This window comes from Mesitornis unicolor, unplaced genomic scaffold (assembly GCF_000695765.1).
Source record: "Mesitornis unicolor isolate BGI_N332 unplaced genomic scaffold, ASM69576v1 scaffold28040, whole genome shotgun sequence".
Taxonomy (NCBI): Eukaryota; Metazoa; Chordata; class Aves; order Mesitornithiformes; family Mesitornithidae; genus Mesitornis; species Mesitornis unicolor.
The window spans coordinates 13,976-37,085 of record NW_010158082.1 but is presented as its reverse complement, the minus strand read 5'-3'; the positions used below and the strand labels follow the sequence as shown (position 1 = coordinate 37,085).

Here is a 23,110-nt window from a genome sequence, read left to right as displayed (position 1 = left end):
GGGAAGTACTTCATTATGCCATGATCTCAGTAAGACTTAAGTACTGAGTACAGTACTATACTGTAAGTATAGTCTTACACTAATTTCTTTCACGTCATCATCAAAAAGATTACTGCAGAATTTTGATCCTGAAGTACAAAAGAAAATGCTATCGTGCTCATAAATAAGAGGTGCTAGGCTACTAGAGTAGAAGTGAACTGTGCTCTATCCCTTCACTGTTTGTCTAATTATGAAATGAGAAAAGGACTTCTGAATAGCAGAATTATTTGATTATATTCCTCATGCTGAGAGCAATGTGTAATCTAACAACAGGAAAGTGTTAAAGAGAGTATTGTCAGATATGTGTTCTAGCAAACTTTATTCCAAATAATACACAGCTAAGCTGCTGAGAATGGGTGGTTAGACTTTTTGTTTTTCCCTTTAGAGACATAAATAAATTTTGGGTAAAATCCCAGCCATCATCTTCTAACTGGTCCTGAATGCATTTTCCCAGCCAGTTCCACAACATAATAAGCCTATGGCTGGATGATGGAGGTCCTTGAGGAGGTGGTGCCCATGGCTGAGCTGTCACCAGTGGTGCAGTTTATCCACTGAATTGGGCCCAGGAGGTTGCTAGGAGAGGAAGACCAAAAGAAACCAGCAGTGGCAGCCTGCTACCAGCTGCCTTCACTTTCTGGTTTTCCCCTGATGCTATTTGGCTCTGGTGCAAGGTGAACAGGCTCTCAGTGAGGTAGACAGAGAGATTTGTATGTATATGCTATGTGTGTGCATACAAATACGTATGTATCAAAACAAAGCAAATATTTTGAGAAGCACAGAACTTTGTGTACAGCATTTGCTTTAAAAGTAAAATGGTAAAAGGTCCTTTCTTCCAATAGAAGAAAGTGTTGTACCTAGAAAGCAGTCTCTGCTGATTAACACAGCTGTGGACTCCTGTTAAAGTATGTTGGCTGCGATGCAGCTGGAGAGAAATTATTTGACTATAATTTGAAGTTTTGACTTTGGCCAAACATACACAAAATCTCTGTGCATGGGCTAGAATGCACTTCTTCCTTAGGGAGCCGTATGTGGAACGCAGGCAGTGAAGCTCTATGAGAAGGAAAAGCAGAGCACTGAGTTCACCATCACCCGATGTCATAGGTACCCACCTCACAAAATTAGCAACAGTGTCTCGTATGATCCTATTTATTCCTGACTGGTTTTGTCTGGACATCGAGGCAAGACACTTAGATTTAGGCATCTTCCAGGGTCGTACAAACTTCAGAAGACTGTTTATCTCTTTGGAATCAAGGAGACTGTAAAATATCTAAAGATTTAAAATATTTAGAAGTAATGGAACTTAGTGGAAAAAACAGTGATAAAACTGAGCTATGGAGAAATTGAAACTTCGTAACTCTGAGCATTACACCGGTTTCAGATAATTATTTGAAATATTATAAGCAAACTTTAGATGAGAAATGATGCTTTGAAAGCAACTTGATATAAAATCCTTATATAGTTACAGGGTAGCTGAAAGCATGAGACTATTTGTATATTTGTATATTCATGAAATGAATAATTGCTGCAGTTTATTTTGTGTGGAAGCCCAATGTAAACAACTTTGACAAGACATGCTCTTAACAGGGCTACATTTATATATCTTTATATATGGTACTTTAAATTTTACTTTTACATCTCCAATAATATCATAATGTTTAGTTTCATTCCTCATGGCTGATAATCAATACCACTTTTGGGTTGTGTTTTACTATACTGGTACATGGATACACAGATTTCAACCATTGTCATGGAGAGGTTTTTAAATTTCCTTTAACCGGTGTTTAATCTGTTTTAAATTAACGTATTTGCTTGTTATAGCACAGAACTGTAGCTGTTGTTCACAGCCTTAGTGAGAATTCTGGATATTTTAAAATAGAAGTTGTTCTGCGAATGCCATTTAGAATATGAAGTTCTCTTTGCTTCTATTTTTGTTTTACTTACAGATTTCATGTATTTATTTGCTGTTCTAGCAAAACTTAACTATCTGTTCGGAGGAGCTGCTTCAGGGCGCTACACTTAGCATTACAGTGGACTTAAAATACTTTATTATAGTCTGAAATCTCTTTCCTTTTTATTTATTTTAAGTTTTATTCTTTTTTTATTCTTCCCCTTCACCTTCCACAGTCACATTCATAAAATGGCACTGAGCGGTCATGTGTCAATGCCATTTTATAAAATGAACTACAGAGATTTACTCCTTGCTTCCTATTTCATGTTCATTCAGGCAGTAAGGAAGGAAAGGCAGACTTGACCGAGTCCTATTGATTTATGTGCGTATTAGTAGTGATTCTACAGATTGTTGGGTTTTTTTAAAGCATTCTGGACAAATTGTATTACGAGCAAAGTACAGGTAGAGCTTGGGAAGTTTTACATTACTTTGTCCTTCACAATTTTATCCTTTCACCTTAAATTCCATTAGGCTTTTTGTCTTCTTTAAAGCATTTGTTGCACAATTAAATCCTTCTGTAATAAATCTTTCTTATGACAGAATGATAAATTTAGTGCATTTGAGGCTTAACAGATGTTTTGTTCAATAATATTTATTTGTTATACTGTATTCCTTTGAAACTTTATATTTTACTACTTTCTGAGGGCTTCAAAGGACATTGTTTCTAACTTGCCCTGATCATAAACGCCATTCTTCTGGGCAAAGAACTTGGAAAAAAGAGAGCATCTGGACAGAAATGGCATCTAATAATAATAATACACTTGAGCTGTATCGTCTCCATGTGAAGCTTTGACTCAGCCTTTCATTCTCTTGTTTAGTGTAAATAATTACGTGGTTTCATCTCTAAGCCATGAAATTACTAGACCTGCCCTGAGTGCAAAGTAGGACGAGAGGAGATATACAAGTGATATAATTGAGCACTTTGTTCCCAGGCATCTAAGAAAGTTTCTCTGTTAAGAGGCTTGAAGTTTTTCAAGAGTGACCTCTAAATAAAACAAAATTGAAATATATTTCAACTAAGGTGATACAATTAGTATTTTACAAGTTTTAAGTTATTCTGTTGGTAGCTGTTAATATTTGTTTCTATGACAGGACTCTCTTGATTGAGTTGAGAAACCATCTAATTTGAACTAATTTTCCTAGTCTTCTATTAATAAGAACAGTCAACATAAGCTAGAAAGGTAAATGATGACCAGTACAATCGCCCAGTGTGACCAGTGAGACTCGAGTGTAACCACTCCAGAAGTATTCTGGCCTTGCAATGAGTAATTCTGTCAGAAATTATTTTCTTTGTTTTTCGTCTGCTATGAAGACAGTCCTTTATGGATGTAGTCTTGCTTGTGGGATGCTGTATATGGAGAAATAACTGCTATGTATTTTGGGTTAGTGATTTTTTTTTTCTCTTTTTTCTGGTAACAAACCCAACAGCATTAATAGATTTCTAGTCTGTCTTATTTTCTCAATAGAAAACCAACAGCCTTGGTTAAGCCTAAAAATATCCCACAAATTCCTGAAGTTTCAGCTTAAAAGATCTTTCTACCTGTGCATTGAACCTATTTGAAACTAAAATAAATTTACCATGGAACTTGGCATTACTGTTCATGGTCGTATTTCAGACTATAGCTGTATAATGCAGCATGGTTTCAAGAACCATACATGAGAAATGTTTGTTTTATTTTTAAGTTATTTAAGGCATTTGAGATGTTCTCCAAAATCCCTATCTGAAAGAGATTGTTTCTTCTCTCCCCTGCAGTGTATTTATAAGGTAATAGCAAAATAACAGAACAAGTATCTATAAACACTTACAACTATGTTTTTGTTTTCAAAAGCAAATGAGGGAATATTTAATGTATCTCCACTCTTTTAAAAGTCACAAAAGATCTCATGTTCAGGATGTGGGGGAATGGAAAGCAGGAAAAAAGTGTATCTTTGAAAGACAACTATGTTGATCATCAAGACCAGTGGTTTTGGTTTATTAATTCTCTGCATAATATGATGCCTAAAACTGGTTGAAGTTTACAGTACATCTGCCACAAATTGGCCTTACGTGGTCTGTTGTCATGCACCCCAGTCGTGTCGTTATATGTGAGAGGTTTGGGGTTTGCCAATAAATGACGATGAGGTTAATACTTGGTTATTAAGTATTATGAGCTCTCATGTATAAAACCAATCATGAGCAGCTTTAATACGTAGCAAAGTATTTTTAGCTGATGTGAGAAATAGATGTTTGTCTTCACCTTAAGTCGTTTTCCATACCTTTTTAAAATATAAATAATTACTGAACACTAGAGCCTGGCCTTAGTTTATGCTGTCACTAATCCAGAATAACACCTTGTCTTTTAGAGCTATTCCCTAATTCACCATTGTAAGTACAGTCAAAATATTGTAAGTTGTTCAATTTCGATTCTGCTTGGACACTGTTACATTTAGGCGCGGGGTTCTTTTGCCTTTCCTGAATTGGTCCTCTACAAAAACTTGTCTCCTTGTATAAATCTTATTGGAGAGGGCATCAAAATGTGACTAACCCATTATCTTAAACTGGCAATAAAACATCATGGTATATGTTCACTGTAAAAATGTTTTCTATTTATTCAAGATGCAGAATCTGACCTATAATTGAAACTATGATTTAAATCTTAATAGGTCAGAGTGTGCTTACTGTGGGTTCTTTTCAAAATGTTGACTCAAAACATGAAAGAGGAAATGAAATGGGTGAGTCAGTACATAGAGTGCCTGTGGGTTACTGGTGGCAGTAAGGAGATTCCAGCATAAAATGGCTTTTGCCTGATGCACAGCATACAAGGAGCCTTTGGTTGAGAGACAAACAAAATGCAACCAGAGATACAGTCACTGATATCTAAAAATACTATTTAAAGTGTTCTAGAACACTCTGAAATAAGCTCATCAAATAATCTGGCACAAACCATTTAGAAGGAAGTGCAGTTTTTAAAGTTCTCGTCACTTCAGGACATGTTTTGGCAGTATTCTTTGTAATAAGGATGAAAAAAGCCTGTTTCTAACCAAGCATTCAAAGCCTAAAAGCTGCAGTCGGTTCAAGAGCTGCGTGAGACAAAAATAACAAGCTCCGAGCGTCAGGTTTTCCATTCTTGACGCACCAGGTGAATGGGAGGTTTCATTGAGCGCTGGCGCTGCGGTGGCAGGGCAGGCCAGGGGAAGGGAGCGTGGAAGGGCGATGCGAGCGCCGAGTCAATGCCCGACGTTGTTGGACGTCTGTCAGTGCTTGGAGCGTGCGCGTTGGCTGCCTCAGCGCTGCCAAGCATTAGCTAAGTGTGCTGCTTTGGCAGCGGTCTTAGAACATACGTTTTATTAAAAGGGAGTGTAAGTTCATTTTTAAAAGAACAGAAATCTCTAAGGGCAATTATTTTTAGGGCCATTTCAACGGTCGCCCTGAATTTCTGTAACTTCCAAATAGCTTTCTACTCTGCATATTTAAAACCAAACTAACTTTGTAGTTTTAGTTGTATTTCTTGATTATTTTTTCCTTATTTAATGCTGTTTTCCTTTTTAAGTTGCAGATATGCATTTACAAAACTGTTACAATTTTAGAAGCTCATTATAATCTAAAATGTATCTTTTTCAGTTGGGTTTAGTGAAACACAAACATTACAGACTAAGGAGCATTCACTTCTGCAGCCTTAAAATAACAAGGTGGCTTACTCATGTCCCTTACTTCAAGTGTTTATGTAACTACATTGTATTTACTTTTCTATTGCATATGAGCAACTAAGTACTATAGCACCTCTCACTTAGAGTATTTATATTTCTGTAGTCACCGGCAACTTTAATTATAATCCAAAAAAGCATAGCCCTATGTAGGCCGTATAGAAGGACTCAGAAAAACGATATATATAATTAAAAACAATGCGGCATCCCTCTGTCTCTCCCATCTGCCATCCAGAGGGTGAATTCCTTGTTCTTGCTACTCAAGGGGCTGACTGTTCTCATTGTGTTCTGATTCCTTCTGCCACGTCTCCTGTAGTCTGTTGTGCAAAGAGCCGTAGAGGTGGGGATTGGGGCATGAAGAGGGATTCCTGAAAAGTTGGGAGCTGTGTGTTTTTCTTCCTGAAGCACTTCTTATTTCCCCATAAACAATAATGCTGACCTACATTTTACATTGTTTAGTTAGAGATCTGCTGTGTCATATTGCTTCACAGGACAGGAGATGTGCTTCTCATTTCAAAGAAACTAAAATTTTGAGATGCTGTAACTTGAGAATGACAGATAGGAAGGGAGAAAGGTGATAATACAGAGCCAGGCACTGTGGGAATGCATCTATGTTATGTGGGAGTGTTACCAGATCACTACCGTGCGCTATGGGGAGATGGGCTTTGATGGGTGGGACAACTGCAAGGTGGATGGAGGAGTAGCTGGATGACTGGAGGGGGAATGGCAGTGAACCAGCTGTGAAACTGAACCTGTGTTCCTGCCATGGCAATGGAGTGACAGTAAAACACAGCTCTAGTCAAGACTTTCAGCCGCCACAGAGTTTGGGAACCTGACCGTGGCCCCAGCACTTGCAGTTTTTTGTAATGGTTCCTGGTAGCTCTCTCCAGGTCTGATTTGGGCACAGCCAAAGCAGGCACTTCAGGACACCTCCGCTCTCCCCTCAGCTGAATGTTGCAATCTCCCAGGCGAGACTGGCACACACTCAGGGTGTCCGTGCCAGGGCAGAGAAGGGAGCGGGCATGATGTGGCCATCGCTATCCGGAGCAGGATGAGCTGGCTGTCTGCACACAGGGCAGGACCACAGCGGGCACAGTTTACATTGGTTTGCACACAGAACCACACCCAAAGCACGGAGTTATTTTTTCTCTACGAAACAGTGCAGCTTTCAGCTGCTAACGGTTCACAGTAAGCTGGGACGTTGTGCTGAAAGATGGGCACATTTAGGGTCTGTTGAGAGGAAGCTGAGAAATCTGCCTCTTCTTGGCTGTTAGTTAATGCCATACAGACATTAATCAGGCTGTTATCGCTGATAAAAGAGCATGGGAAATGAATCAGCATCTGTACCAGATCTGTTTCAGTGGGTGTGATGTGAATGAATGTGAAAAGTTACTTTGTTAATCCTGAAGGTGCAGTTAGTTAATAAACTTAAATGTTTTAATTTTCAGACTAAAACATGGATAGCAGCTATTTGGATAATAGCAACTATCTCTAGTTGTTGTGTACTATTCTCTGACTTGGCAAGAAAAGAGGCTGTTACTAAATCAACATAAGCTATTCTGGAGAGAAGGAACTATTTATTTTGTCTGGCACCCCATGTTCCTTTTGCATAGTAATGCATGATTAATTATCCTTCTGTCATTTACAAGCTTCTTGGTTTGTCTGTGGCTGGATCTAGTTATTTAAACTGCTGTGATGAGCAACAGCAAGAAATTTCCTATCCTCCTTAAATATATTCTCATTAATAACTATATTAGTTAAATATATTGTATGACTGTTCTTTAACTTCAGAACACAATAAAAAAACCAAATACGGTTGTATGTTTATCAACAGGCCAAGTTCTCTCAGAAATTTCAAGAACACACAAGAAACTTAATGACAGTCTAGAGGAGAGTGTGAGTTAAACAGTTTCCTTTTTAATTTATTTTACTTTTGAAACTGTAAGTTGCTTTTGCCAATTTTTAATAACCATTTATTTGCTTTTAAAGTTCAAAAAATTTCATAAAGAAATCATATCTGAACTGGAGAAGAAAACAGACCTGGATGTAAAATATATGAATGTAAGTACATTCAATTCTAAAAGTCATATTTTATTCATCTGTTGCTAGGCAAAGAATTTTACAGAAATTGTTCCATAGCAGTTAAATAATCAATACATTAGAACTGGCTACATAAACATGGCAAAAATTTTCATGTTTTAACCAATCATGACTTAATGGCATTTTAAAACTAGAACTGAGAAAGGCAGTTGCCTAATTCATTTGATGTGTATTGGCAATATCCCACAGATTATTGGTAGTGATTTTTACTCACCCAGTTACATGGCTGAGTGCATCATGAGATGTTTGAAATGCTCTACTTGCAGGCAACTTTGAAGAGGTACCAGACTGAACACAGAAGCAAATTAGATTCTTTAGAGAAGTCTCAGGCTGAGCTGAAAAAAATCAGAAGGAAAAGCCAAGGAGCACGAAATGTAATGAAATACGAGCATAAAGAGATGGAGGTCAGTGTATTGTCTCTCAAGTTATTTGTTTGTTTCTTTGTATGAGAACTGGTCAACAGAAAATGTTACACTATTACAGGTCACATCTGAGTCTGTTTTGAAACTTGAGTTCTGAAGCTTACCAGAATTCTTGTATATGCAATGTTATTAATTAATGCACATAACTCCTCTTCAGTTGTTTGCCAACAGTTAAACTCTACAATTTCAAAGAGCATGCACCTTTGGTTCCTCAAAGTTGGCTTATATTAAATGCTCTCCTAGAGTTTGTGTTCCAGTTGAAATTAAGCTCTAGACTGCTACGCTGTGCGTAGTCTAAGGCTTCTGCTTTGGTTTCCAGGCTTCATCCCTTGACCACTACTTTTTTTAAAGTACCTCTGTGACTACAGACGTTTACACAATGAGTCATCTATGTTATGTAAATTCAGTAGTAACATGCTATAAATTAATTTCCCAAAGTAGGCAAATGCCAACTTCAGTTATCACTCATTACCTGTCCTACGGATCTTAAAACAGCATTGCCATCTTGAGGCGAAATAAGAAATGGCAAGGCAGTGAAGACAAACTTTATTTTAAATAGTAAGTCATACTCTGGCTGTCACGTCTCTCACAAAATACTTGCCATTGCTAACTTTATTTGCACAATACTTCTATTTTGTGCTAGCTTATATGGATGTTTTTCCCATATTTTTCTATTTTAATTTTATTTTTGAAGAAACCGTTGTTTATAACAGTACAGTAAACCTAAATATGACTAGCTTGTATTTCTTATTACCTATCTTTTAAGCTGTATTCATGACAGTTCCTTTTTTTTAAGGTACTGGACTGACAATTAGCATTTAGTCACAGTTTAGCCATGAATCCTCATAACATTGAGCAAATATAGTTTAGTCTTTTTAGTAGCTCATTTTCCCCTCTCTCAAACGAAGTAGATTCATCACAGCTTTGTGAGAGTAAATGTAGCTGCTGTGGAGCAGATGAAGGTAATTATTCTAATTAGAACACCTGTGGCCTTAAAACTTCTCAGCACAGTTGCTGCTTTGATGTCATATTCTTATTTACTGCAGCATTTTATTTAGAGCTAAAAGACTTCCTTGTTTTGCTTCACTTCCTCCGCTCCTCATGCCTTAAATAGATTATTGATTGCCTGTGGTAAGAACATACATTTACCTGATGAGATTAGGGAAGTGAGGTGTGTGCATGGAAAGAAAGAGATTTGGGAGCAGAACCACCCTACTCCACCCATCCAAAAGCTTTTCCTAAGGCGTTTGCTTTGGTAACTGGATATAGTATCACATAAAACTCAGACTGTATGTGATTATTTTTTTTCCCCTTAGTATTTGGAAACTGTGAGCTCTCGACAGAGTGATATTCAGAGATTTATTGCAGAAGGCTGCAGAGAAGCTCTCCTTGAAGAAAAAAGAAGGTTCTGTTTCCTGGTTGACAAGCACTGCAGCTTTACCCAGCACATGCATTTCTATCACATTCAGGTCAGTGGCATGAGCGTGAGCAGAAATGAAACTCCCGAAATGTAATCACAGAGGAGATCTTGAGTGTCTCCTGCACTGTGTAGGTGAGACTGCCACACATGGCTAAGGTAGCACTTAGGAACACTGTAGTGCCAGACAAGCATTGTGATTAGTTCCTGGGAAATGTTTACAGTGCAGTATTCTCTTAAATGTTTTGTATCAATAATAAAGGGTTACTGTGACTTTTTAGAAATCATACATTAAGACAAAAAATGTGTGGACTGATCAGGTATTTGCAGTAACTGACCCTGAAAAAAGATAAGTCTCTTTCTACAACATGTTACTAGTTTCAAAGAGGTATTGCTTAGAAAAACCTTTGAAAATATTTCCATATTGCTGGTGTTACCATTTTGGTATAATGAAAATTAACAAGTAGGTCTGTGTCATGTTATGAAAAAGCGTATCTTTGACAAGTACCTTTTCAACTTGGATGCAGTGTGCGGACTTCCTAAAATCCAAGCTGCCTGGGTGGCAGGAAATCTGTAGTGATGCCACCAAAGTGCCTGAAAAAGTGAGAATTATGATAGACGAAATACGGACACCCGGTTCCACTCCAGTATCGGGAACTCCACAGCCTTCGCCAATGATAGAGAGAAATACCATGGTACGTTGTTGGTTAATGGTTAAAGGTTCTGTCTCTAAAATGGGAGTAGAGTGGCATCGCTAACTTTTATACCTAAGCATTTGGGATGGAGTCTATTAACATACCTCAGTTGGAATATACAGGGGTTGGGATGGAGTCTATAACATACCTCAGTTGGAATATACAGGGGTTGGGTATGACAGCAAAATCATTAAGCTGAAGCTCTGCTACTGGAAAAATACCCCGTAGAGTAGGCAGAAGCAGACATCCAAGCAAGGTACAGTTTTAACTTGTGTGCCTAGGACTTTTTCTGCAGAGCCCAACCTCAGAAGTACTTTTGCTCTAACCATTCCATTTCCTACATTCTTATCTGTAAGTAATATTAATGACATACTCAGTAGTTTAATATAAACATTATTTTCTGTCTTCTTTCTTTCTTCCTTCTTCCCATCATGATTCTTATGAGTGTATTAGAGTGAAAGTTAAATTTTAAATTCTGCCCTATTTGTACATTCTGTCACCATTAGTTGTTGAATTTCTAAGCGGTATTAGTAAACTCCTAAAAAAAAATCTGCAATTATCTAGATGTAACTGTGCTATTTGTGGAAAAGGGAGCTATCACAGCATTCCTACTAACCAATGCTTATCAAGGGACAGAAGCCTCTTATAAACTATTCTACCAGTAATTCTGTAGGAACATGGGGACTTTCAGATGGGTCTGAATATGTATCATTTGGGAATATTTAAGCATTGCTTTCTAGAATTTAATGTTCCAAATAAGTGATCACTGTCTCTCAATACTGTGATACTGTTGTTATGTGACTCTAGATTGGAAACAATTTTTATCTCCATCATGAGAATGCATCGAAGGTGCCCCCTGCTCCTGCAGGCAGGGCGTACACCAGTCCACTGGTTGATATGTTCAACAATCCTGCTGTGGCTCCAAAGGCATCTTCTGAAAAAGTGAATAATTCAGCAGGTGAGTGTCGCTTTGTTGCAAACTATGTGAGTGTAAATGACATACATTAGTGCTCAAAATTAGCTTACGACTTCTTGACTGCTGAGGATGTGAATTTCAGGAAATACAGATGAGTAGAAAATGGTCTTTGCAAAGTATTTATATGGGTCATCTAACGGGAGAAATATGTGTCATAAGAAGAGAACTGTTTGCAGTAAAATGCAGGTCAAGACAGGGAGATTCTGTTTTAATCACTGTGTATGTCCCTGATTGATGCAGCTGAACTGCTCTCATGACTTCCAGTCTTACCAGAACACATTCTATTATTCTGAACAAGATACATCTGAGTGATGATTTTGGTGCACACAGATAAACATAAAAGACAGTCTCACTTTGGTTTCCTTTAAGGGCACATAGCAGGTAAGGAAGAATATACGTGGGACAAAATTAGCATCTTGTATTTCTTTCCTGAAATGCAAAATCCTATTAAAATTTGTTTTCTAGGTTTCTAGTGTATTGATTTTTTTACTTTCTGTGCTATAGGGAAGGAAGAGAAATAACTAACCCTAGATCACAACATAAGAAATGCAGAACTCTTCAATACAATATGAGCAATTCCAGCATTTCTTCCTTAAAAATGTGTTTACTATACAATTGTGGTGGTCAAATAACATCCAGTTTTGAGACCTCCTTTAAGTTGTCTTATGATAAACATCTGATGTCTACAAAGTGCCAGGTAGCTGCTGCTCTCATCAGTTCAGCTGAAGTTGAGTGTTAGGCACATTTGAACACGAAATCTTGGACTTCGTGCACAGTTACATTTTTCAGGATGGAAAATTTTCAAAGGTGTTTTAGGGCAGTGAATGTTGAGCGTTTTTCATGCCAAAAGAGGAAAGAACTAGCAAGTTAAAACTCATAACTTTTTGTCTGTTGGTTCAACTTTTTTGTGATAGGGTGCGTGTGCACATGAATGCACGTGCTATTCAGAACTTCGTGACGATAAGAAACATCAGCAGGTAATTGAGAGGTGTCTAAGTGAAAAACAATGCAGTACAAAGTCTCAAAACTTGTTTTGCACTTGAGTATCCCTTTATCTACTACTTTTCTTTTTCCTGTCAGACTACTAATTGTATTTAAAATTGTTACTGTGTGGCTAATTTTTCTTTTGCTTTGATTTTCTTTTTTTGACAGAGAATTCAGATGATGCCAATTTATTACGTTCAACATCCGTTGCCACAGGACTAAATATAATGAAAAGGCAAAAAGTAAAGACAATCTTCCCACACACTGCTGGAAGTAACAAGACATTGCTTAGCTTTGCACAGGGGGATATCATCACTCTTCTTGTCGCTGAAGAAAAGGATGGCTGGCTGTATGGGGAACATGACTCAACTAAAGTGTAAGATAATCAGTGTATTACTCAATTTGAACATGAAGGAAAAACGTGGGTCATCAGATTTTGTTAGCAGATGTTAGTAAATGGTTTTTCACCTTTTTTGCTGGCTGCCATTGACTGAGGACTTGGAGTCTTTCTGTAAGGTAAATCACTGCACTTATTTCAGGGAGATTTCGTACACTAATTTGGTATCGTCAGAAACTGAGTCTTCAGATGTTAAGTCTCAGTTCATTGAGTCTACTGTTTTGTTCACTGCTGTCTTTTGAAAGATCTCTTCAATTTTACATAATATGAAAAACTTTCCCTTTACAGAAAAGGATGGTTTCCATCATCATACACTAGACCACTAGAAGAAGCAGCGGAAGAAAAAGCATTTGTCCCAGTGCCAAGGTAACATTTTGGGTGGGACTTGCAGAAATGCCCCAATCTACTCTAACATTTATTTAAAATGTTATTTTTCTGCTCGTGTTCTTTGTTGTTCAGTAACATATACAGTAAATACTTTCTAACAGCCTGTAGCATGAGGCCTTGATTGCATTAATGTGTTTTAATGGTTACACAAAGACCCAAGAACTAGGTTCACCCAACTCTAATTCAGAGTCCCACTGACTTCAATAGGATTGCCTTTAACTTTCAACTCATGCACTTTTGTGCTGTCCTGGGGCTGAAGATAAGTAAAGATAGGAACTGAAAATGTTATTTGGGTTCTGTCTTGCAGCCCTGCACCAATCCGAAGTATCAGTTCTGTAAATCTTGTGGAAAAAGGTGATGTTGTCCTCCCACCACCAGACTACCTGGGGTCTTTGCAAACAGACAAAAGAATGGAGTCTTCCAAAAGCACCGCTGTTAAAACGTCAACCGACAGACCAGAGAACGCAGGGCCAGTAAGTAACCAGTACCATGGACCCAAATGTTCTGCCTTGCTTACTTTACTTACCTGCTGAGCTGAGCTCTTTAATATTCTACCTTAGCTACTTGTACGTGACTTCAGCAGCCCTTAGATGCAGCTCTCTTCAGGAGTATCATGGAGTTTTGGCATTTCAGTCCATCTGTAGTAATAGGAAGGGAGAGGAATTGCTCAGGGATATAACCAAGAGTATTAGGAGACTTCCTCTGCATCTCAGACTGCTTGGGAATGGAATCTGTGAAACATGAAAAGAAATCCTCACAGAAAGTAGTACAAATCCATCATGTTAAGTGATTTTTGAGCTATAGGGGGACAGGGGATTTAAAGCAGCTTAAACCTTGTATTCGGGAATGTTTCATGCAACTCCATGAAAGTTAGTTTGTTTTTGTGGATGTTGCTGAGGGATGTATGTACTAACTAATGTATATTCAGCAAAACCACAGCTGAGTGGAAACACATTTTTGTGAATAGATAATGCTATATAAGAGCTGGTATTTCTGCTATTAGGTCAGCATTCAAACTGATTCAAAATGAAGACTAAGCAAATCAAGCAATTACTAGTCTTTTTCTTGCTGCTTGTTTAAATATATTGCTGATTTGTATCTAATGGTGATAAATGACTTTAAACTTCTCTACAAAAAGCCTCTTGAAGCAGAAATCACATTTTGATGGCAAAAACCTTTGTGATATATAAAATAAGGTTGTCACTGCTAAAACTGAGAAACCAGAGAAAGATGCTAAGCTTTATTAGTAGGTACCATATCAAAGTTCTCAGAAGTCAGGAATCCTATAATTGGCTGCCAATAGCTAAAAAACCTTACATTTTATTATTTAATGGTACAACCACAATATTTTCTGTATCAACATAAAAGCTAAACAGATTTTGGGTTGTCTTTCTGACAGATGCATCTGCTTTCCAAGTAATCTGTGCAATCATAAAGTAGAAAATGAAGTGGCCTTTGTAAATTTGTACTTTACGGAACTAAAATTAACTACAAAACTTACAAAGCATTATATTGACAAGCAAAGAGAATGAACTGCAAATAGAAACATTCACTTAATAATTATAAAAAGATGTAACTAACTTCCAATATATCACTCTAAAATTCTAGAAAGAAACTACCATTGGAAAGACATGCGTGATACAAATTACATTGTCAGTAACATCTGAATTTTGAACTATTACCTGCATTTCAAAGGCATGGAGAAAGACAGAAATGGGAGGAAAGGAAATGAAACTATATTAACTTTCTTGAGTAAATTGTGTCTTCAAAGAAACCACTGTGGTAATCAGATCACAGACTTGTATCTCATTCTTCAAAGAACAAGTCACCTCACCTTTACAAATATCAAAAATGTGAAAAGTTCCTAGAGGTTCCCCTTGCTGTAGGGCAAGGCTATATAGGGCTGTCAGAAATGTTCCTTCTCCTTGTACGCAGATTTGTAAAGCTTTCAGAAAAGCAGCTCCAGATACAACACAGACACACTTCTACCAACTACTCCAAAAATATTTCTTGCAGATGCAGAAATTGAAACAAAAAAGTATCTTTTCTCTGGCAGGGAGGGGAAAAAAGGCTGGTGCTTCCCTTTACAGAAAAATCTGTGTTCCTTAAAATGCACAAAGACCTAGGAGCAGAGCTAAAAGTCTCCTGTAAGAAAAAGGATGAAGGTTGCTTGATGGGGACTTCTGAAGCTCTCCTCTCAGAGTTCTTGTCCAATTTAGACTAAGTTAGGAATGTTTTGAGATCTTTTTTTCATCTATATATTCCTATTAAAAATTAACTTATTTTTGTCAGAACAGTCTAATATTAGCCTATATATATTTGAATATAACATATTTGAATCCACATTCAAGTGGCTTTATTTATCAGTAATGAAACTTGTGTAGGAAGTATATAATTTGTGCAGTGATGTCGTGTTTCTAGGACAACGTTTTTCTATGAAGAATAAAGCTTTTCCAATGCATGAAATTAGTATCGATAAATAAGATGTAAATTTTAGTGTTCGGTCACTTTCAAATCAGGTATCTGAGAATTTCTAAAATTAAGACAAACATCTGTATTTTGACACGCTTGTGACTTTTCATTTTTGGATAAAGAAGCAATGAGCCTTAACAATTACATAATGTCAGATTTATACATTGGTTCACTTATCTCTGCCTGGCTGTTGAGACCTGGAGGATGAGCACGTCCTTCAAATGTAATTATGTTCGCAATAGTGAAAAGAGATACCAGCCTGTGGAGGCTGCCAAGCAAGCAGGACAGGGAGTCCTTTGCCCTGTGACAAATAAAAGGTGACTTACTACAGAACTCAGAATATTGAAGCAGTGGAATTGTCTCAATATTCCTGTCCTGTGCTGCTGTCTTGAGAATGGCTGTCACCTTGCGGCTGGTTTGGTTTGCTCTATGGCATTAGTTCAGGGGCAATAATGTTAAGGCTCCTGGCCTGACATTCTTGCTGTACTGAAAATCCAAGAATAGTGGCAGATCCCTCAGCTGACAGACAAGGACAAAGCTCTAACTAGAACAGTATATGCTTTTTGGAGGCCAGAATGGGCTTATAGCCTTGCAGGAATGGAAAACAAATACTCGGAAAGCTTTTTGAGATTCTAACTTTCTACAGGGAAAGATTTTTTTTAAAAAAGGATTTCTGGAGTACAAAATGACTACTCTTGTTGAGGTACCCCATAACTCATAGCAGCTCCCTTTTTACTGTGACCCCATGATTCATCTTACCTGTTACCATACAAAATAAGGAAGAGAACTGTAGAGGAGAGTCACTGCACTTGCACCCCAGTTTTTGCTCCAAAGTCACTAGTTACTTTCATTCTTTGGAAAGTTGCAGAGCTTCCTTGTCTTTCTCGCTTCCATGCAAGTCGTCAACCCCTGTACCACCATAAGGCTTAGAAAATAAGCTCAGTGTTATACTAGGCTGGTTTGTAGTCTCGTACAGAACTGACATACGTCTACAACAGTACACTTACAGTGTCTTTTATGCAGAAGCAGGAAAAGATTCATTGAGGCATCTTATGTTTGTTTCAGAATACACAGGAAAATAGTTCAGGATTTCAAGGAGGAAAGATGAGGAATGGTTCTTGCAAGTTAAACTTTTCATGCTGTGTCATGTACTATGCAGAACAACATCAACTAAAAAAGTAGTTGATGGAGCTTTGATGAGTGTTCAGTAAGGAGCAGCAGCATGTAATTCAGGCATTTGTTCATTCTAATGAATTTTATGGACTAAAGAGGCCTAATTCTAAGGTCCAATTCTACTTGACTGATGTACATGAGCAATTTCATTGGAATCACAAGTCAAGCACATGCTTAAGAACCCTGCTGAATTTTGGGTCCTGAATAGAGACTTCTTGACCTGCATCATGGCATCATGAATACGGTAGCCAGGAGCTGCTGGTACAGTTGATGGCATGCCTGACACAGAAAGGCCTGCAGACCTCCTTTAGCAGTGAAACTTGAAGTGCTGAAATCACTTTCAGCTTTGTAACTGCTATTAGAAGCAACGCAATTAGTTTGCAGTTTGAAATACATAATTTTAAAGTATGATTATTACTAAAGACTGGGGGGGGAGGGGGGCGGACAAGTAGAAACTAACAGTTTGCATAAACAACAGGCTTGCAAAGGGTAATCCTCTGCAAGAGTTCTGTTTAACCAGACCTGTAACACCGTGCCCTGTGGCAGCAGTGACAGAGCCTCAGCGCCACCTTCTGGGCTACGGCTGAACTTCAGGGGAATGCAGTGCGCTGGTCCCAGCAGCACAGTGCAGCTGTGAGAACAAGGCCTTTCAGATTGTGCCCTTACAAGTGACAGTTTCATTACCTTGAAATATTAGCAATAGCTATTCCTCCTTTTGTATCACTCCCATTCCAACAATGCAAATTATATATGTACATGCTATCAGCTGGTTTTTTGCTTTTTTTAACTTGTCACCACTATTCACAAAGTCGCAGGAGATACCTGGACTTGTACTTAGTAAATCATCGGTACCTAAACATAGTAGCTTGTGTTAAAAAAACTTCTAAATCAGAAATCTGCCCTCACTTCAGGCTTTTAATATTTAAATATGTCATTATGCTGCCTTTTTTAACTCCGTGACTTTACAGTATATGAAGATACAAGGACTGTGCTCACCCCAAGATCTGCTCCAAGCCTCACAGTGGCACTTTGCTGTGACGAGCAATTATATAAATTATGCTATAGAGACAGCATGGCATGGTGTTTGTGCTGCAAGCACTTCTGTCCTTTTTCTCTTGGTTGATGGCTGTGCCAGTGACACTTCATTTTCTATTTTAACCTATGAATTGCCCAGCTGGACCTTAAGTGATCACTGATCTCAAACGGGTGGGGAGGTGCGTGCCTAAAAAAAAAAAATGCTAACACTTTTAAATTTCTAATGTCGATGTTCTGAGTTAATTCTCCCTTCCACAACTACCTCTCCACAGTTCAACTGAACTAAATATTATTTAATATTTATTCTAAATAGCTCAGTATTTTATAGCCTGCTTGAATGATAGTGTCTCTCTTCCCTAACAGGATAGTGAGATCACTTGTAGCATGTTTTTGTAAATCCATGTAAACATCATCTTTTTTCTTTTACAGAAACCCGATATGAATGGGATTATAAAACCACCTTTTCTAAGGTATTTTTTTTTTGGTAAAGTTTTTACACTGATTTAGTTGTGTTGATTTTTATCCTGGCTTATATTATTTTATTGATTTTAAGGGGAAGTAGGGATGTTTTTCTGGAATTCCTCTGTGAACTTTTCTAGGCACTGGTTAAACAATATGGCTAAAACTGCACTTTTCTTGAGAGTGCCACCAAGTAAAATACAGTGCATACTCCATGCTCAGAAAAATGTGTTTCTCAAGTAGTTTGACAGGGACCAGGACTTCAACTATGTATTGAAAAAAATGTTTAAAATGTTTAAAAAAATGACCAGATCTAAGGGAGAATTCTGACTCACTGCAAAGTGAGCCTTCATATGTATGCTTGTTTTAAAAACTGAAGTGAAACTAAGAGTTGCACAGAATCTTTTCGTCCAAAACTGTAACTTAGTCTTCAAACAAGAAATTGCATGGCTTAAATCTGGTTCTGGATTGCAGCAAGCCTTCGAGTAACTTTCTGCATTTCTTTTCAGTGGAGAAAATCCTTTTGCAACAGTGAAACTCAGACCAACAGTAACAAATGACAGATCAGCACCAATTATTCGATGAATGTACGGTCCACACGCACGTACTTCCTCCTTATAAACACCATTTTCAGTAATGACAGTTACTATCTCAACTTGTTCTAAAAATTTATTTAAATGTAATTACTGTACAATAGAATCATATTGGAATGAATTCTGATTTTTTTTTAAACCTGTACTTTCTAATCAGTTAACTGCTTTGGGCTAATACTTGAGCACTTTGGCTTGATTTTACAGTATGTCTTTTTTTGTAGTAGGAATTGTGCAAATACTGGAGATAGCTTGGATACTCTGGTTTAAGCAGTGTAACCAATAGCTCACAATTCTGAATCTTTGGCATCCAGTATTTGCAAACTGCAGTGGTAAGTTGTAGAGTACAAGCCTGCCTATGCCTCTTACTAAATAAGAGCAATTATTTTTTTTCCAAACAGAACAATGTAACTACTGCCTTATTCCAGAATAGAGAATTGCCTGTATAAAGTGATTATACATTATTTTAAGACAGACACCTTAGGTTATAAATAAATATTTATCCTTTAAGAATAGACAACTTGTAATGCTTTGCTTAATGTTCAGATACAAATTTTCAAGTGTTAACATAAAGCTATTTTAAGCCTAATGTTGTACTGTCAACACATTCTTCAATGATATTTTTTTCTTTAAAACACATTGTCAAACTTTAGTCTTATAAAAAAGTCACAATAAAACAGTGCCATAATTTTTTTTTCTCAAATACTAACATAAAAAGTTGCCTTTGAAGTTACTCCATTACTGCAGCCTTCTACAAATGAAAAACAGATTAAGTTTGAAAGGTTTTGGTTAAGGAGCCTAGCAATGGTGTAAATGCTGGCATACTATGGTATTGGAATTAAATGAAATACAGCTTTTGATTTCAGTTACAAGCAGAGTTGTACAGTTGGTTACCTCAGGCCCATTTTCTAAATCCACCAGAGCCAGCTTGGCTGAAGGACTTTGCCTCCAGAAATCATCATCTCAGAAATCAGCCCAGTATGTCAGACACTGGCTCCTGCCTCTGTGTCAGCACTGGGTGCTCTGTCACTGTACAGTGCAGTGCTACTTCCCACCTGCTGGATGAAGTCTGTTCTGTGACTGCTGCCAGCAATTCATCCCTACCTGGAAATCATTCTGCCTTGTGTATGTACACGCTGTCTGCAGCACCACATAGACTTATTTTGTTGTGCCTGCTTCTACTACACTCAACAGGGAATTCAAGTCATGTGAAATGCCTTTCAGTTACTTAATATAAAAAAATAGTATATGAGCATGTGATGGCTGCAGAGGTTGAGTCCACTCATTCCACCACCTCCTCTCACACCACTGTTCAAGTTCAAGGCTGAGGATACCTCATTTGCTGTGGAACCTTGCATAAGTATCTGTTGTCCCATTTTGAAACACAAACTTTTCAGAAGTGTTACTTAGACCTGAACAAATTTTCTAAAGCCTATGAGAGGCAAGTCAATCTAGACTATATCTGCTTTCAATAATTCAGTAGCAGAATAATCTGAAATGCACAAAGCTTTACTCAGGGCAGCCCATAGTTGGCAGTACCAGTGTGCCTCTGTCTAGAGAAGAGTGCCCTGCTGCAGGCAGAGGTTACTGGTGTCTGTGAACCAATACCAGCTACAGCTGACAGGACACTGCTGCTACAGCCCCTGGAGGTCCCTATACACAAAACCATCACTAATTAAACTATAGGGCTCTTACTGTCTGTTAGTACTAGCACCTTCAAAAGGCACAGCGAGTCTATAAGCACAGTGGTAGCATACACAGCACTTGCCTCAAAGGTGTATATCTGATGTGCTTAAACAAGTGCAGTCCTAAACTACATTTTTTTTTATCATAAGGATTCTGGCAAATATTTATCCTTATTTGTAGCTAGGATTACTCACTCCATTTTAGACTACATGTTTTCAGACACATTAGCCACATACTTAATAATCCAGCCACAAGTTGAAGATTGCAAAAGGAAAAGCAGTTTTATTTAGTTTTCAACAGGTGCCACTAAACATGGAAAACAAGTTGGGTTTTCATGTTTTGCAATGCACATGCTCATAAAAGATTAAGTTTAAATTACATGCAAGAGACTAAATTTCTTCACACTTTACAAAACAGGTCTGAAGCAAATAAAATGATTGTACATGACATTTACATTAGAAAGAGTATGCTAACAGTTGTAGCTTCCATAAGCACATCCATGTTCTTCTCCTTAGCCAAAAGCTGCCCCACAATTAGGGCATCTTCTCTGCCTCAGTGCAAGACAGAACAGAATCCCAATTGGAAAGAATACAATGGCACACAAAACACCAAGACAAGTGAAGGTGTCCTCCAACACGCCAACCCTGTAAAAACGGAAAACAGACTTAGTCAAGGACTCCCACCAAAGTTATCACTTCGTGATCTAGCAGTCATTTAAAAACACACTGGTTTATATAGCAAGATAAAGCACAAAGAGGTTTGGTTTGGGTTTGTTTTGGGTTTTTTTGCCTTTAAAAGGCTTTTATTTTCACAACTTGTAGCAGAAGGTTTTGAATTACACCACTTAAAGAAAAACAGGAAATTTGCAGGTGCTCAGACTGTAGATATGAAGTCTAAAAGGTTTAAATCTAAGTAGCTGTTTAGTTCCAGACAGCAAAACCATTTCTCTGTCACTGCAATCCAGGACTGGCATTTAAAACAAAACGTAGCCACCACACCTCTGAGCTGTTGTTTCGGCTTCAAATATTGGTTAATGCACAAACACTGCAGAACGCACACAGAGCAGCACCTGCTATACAGTGGGAACAGGTCACACATACTGTGTCATTTTAACATGAAAGCCTGTGCCTCTACGGCCATCCCTGGTCCCTAAAGAATCTGAAAGTAGTGGCTCTTCTGTCCTCTTGCATCCCAGCTCAACTGACTTCACACAAATAAAAGATCATCCATTCAAGATGCAGACTGTAAGCAAGTATCAAAGTTTATGCCTTGCTAGCCCTTCCTGGGGTCAGGTTTCTCTGTATAGGTGAGCAGAGTTTCCTAGAGCTAAACCTTAGCGTCACTGAAGTTTACTCTCATAAAAAATGAAGAGAAGCTTTTAAAATAACTTACTGACTCTTCTGGAATGATACAGCACTAAAGATGTAACTGTACCAGTGTTGTTGTACTGGTTATTGCACACCAAACAACTCCATTTCTCATATTTTTAGGTCTTTTACAACAGTCAGCAGTCACACTTGTGTCATATGCTTTGCATACCTACTTTCCACAATTACCTTGGGGTGAACATTCAACCTCAAGTCTCCCACAGTATATGTGCACTAAAGCTCTCTCAGAAATCATAAAAACAAACAAAAAATCCTTGTTTTTCTGAATGTTCTGATCTGATACTTTGGTGCTTCTTTCTCAGCTTCTTCCCGAGGGAACGATCTGAATGGGCAGCGTTGTGTAATGCTGGTTAAGGGCTTCTGGTGAGACATCCACTTCAAGCTCTCACTAAGCAAGTTAAAACCACTGCAGACAGCGAGATGCAAATAGGTTTGTTTCAGTCTTACTTCAAATTAATACTCAACTTGGCAATGTCTGGTTCCTGCAGTTGCCAGCACGTTCTCTCAGAAGCGCTGGCACATCTTTCTTCAGCACAAGTAATATATTTAACATGCAAAGGGCTAGGTGCACTGGGCATTTTAGGGCTCCAACCAATTCAGCAAGATAGGAATTAAAAAAAAAAAATCTAACTGGAGATTTATGGCAAAAGAGTACTTCAGATGTCACCACTTGGTTGTGGAAGGTGCCAATGAAGTAAGTGTGTGGAGGACTGTGCTAACTCCTCACATTCAGCCTTCCCCAGTCACCCAACAGCTCAGAGGTGCAGCACTACTATCATAAGCTGTTTAACAAGTTTATTTCTGGTAGCTAGAAAAGTACAGAGGCCAAACACATCACTATTAAAATAACCCTCAGTAGGTGTTCCTGGTTTCTACTTCCAAAAAGCGATGTCTCATCAGAACTGCAGGAGAACCTGCTACTGAGGTCATCTTGCTCCAGCTGAGTCCTGACTGAATGACCACCCCACATGAGAAAACTCTGTTTCAGCAGTTTTGTGACAGCAGAAGTTTACCTGAATTTCAGTCCCTGACTTCGTTCTGAAGTGCTCTTTCTAAACATCCTCCAAAATGAAGATAGACAGTAAATCTTGAGTATTCAGACTTAATAAATGTGAGCAGCTATACTAAATAGTCAAAATTTGGAGTTTAGCAAAACACTTGAACACAATGTGTCCTCTTAGACTCCCTGGTACAGTGAAAGTCAACAGAAACAAAATAACCTTGAATACATGCTACAAGCAAGGCACCAAGGCCAACA

The 23,110-nt window shown here is 38.0% G+C and overlaps 1 protein-coding gene across 1 annotated transcript in view; it reads left to right on the top strand.

Moving 5' to 3' along the window:
• BAIAP2L1 (BAI1-associated protein 2-like 1) overlaps positions 1 to 18,773 on the top strand; it is a 31,553-nt gene extending 12,780 nt beyond the window's left edge. The window contains exons 3-13 of the mRNA XM_010182558.1: positions 7,506 to 7,567; positions 7,661 to 7,732; positions 8,038 to 8,175; positions 9,510 to 9,662; positions 10,138 to 10,305; positions 11,113 to 11,263; positions 12,434 to 12,641; positions 12,951 to 13,028; positions 13,357 to 13,522; positions 18,159 to 18,199; positions 18,698 to 18,773. Of these exons, the coding sequence (XP_010180860.1) occupies positions 7,506 to 7,567; positions 7,661 to 7,732; positions 8,038 to 8,175; positions 9,510 to 9,662; positions 10,138 to 10,305; positions 11,113 to 11,263; positions 12,434 to 12,641; positions 12,951 to 13,028; positions 13,357 to 13,522; positions 18,159 to 18,199; positions 18,698 to 18,773 (1,313 nt within the window). The remainder of the gene's footprint in view (positions 1 to 7,505; positions 7,568 to 7,660; positions 7,733 to 8,037; positions 8,176 to 9,509; positions 9,663 to 10,137; positions 10,306 to 11,112; positions 11,264 to 12,433; positions 12,642 to 12,950; positions 13,029 to 13,356; positions 13,523 to 18,158; positions 18,200 to 18,697) is intronic.
• Positions 18,774 to 23,110: the final 4,337 nt, after the last annotated feature.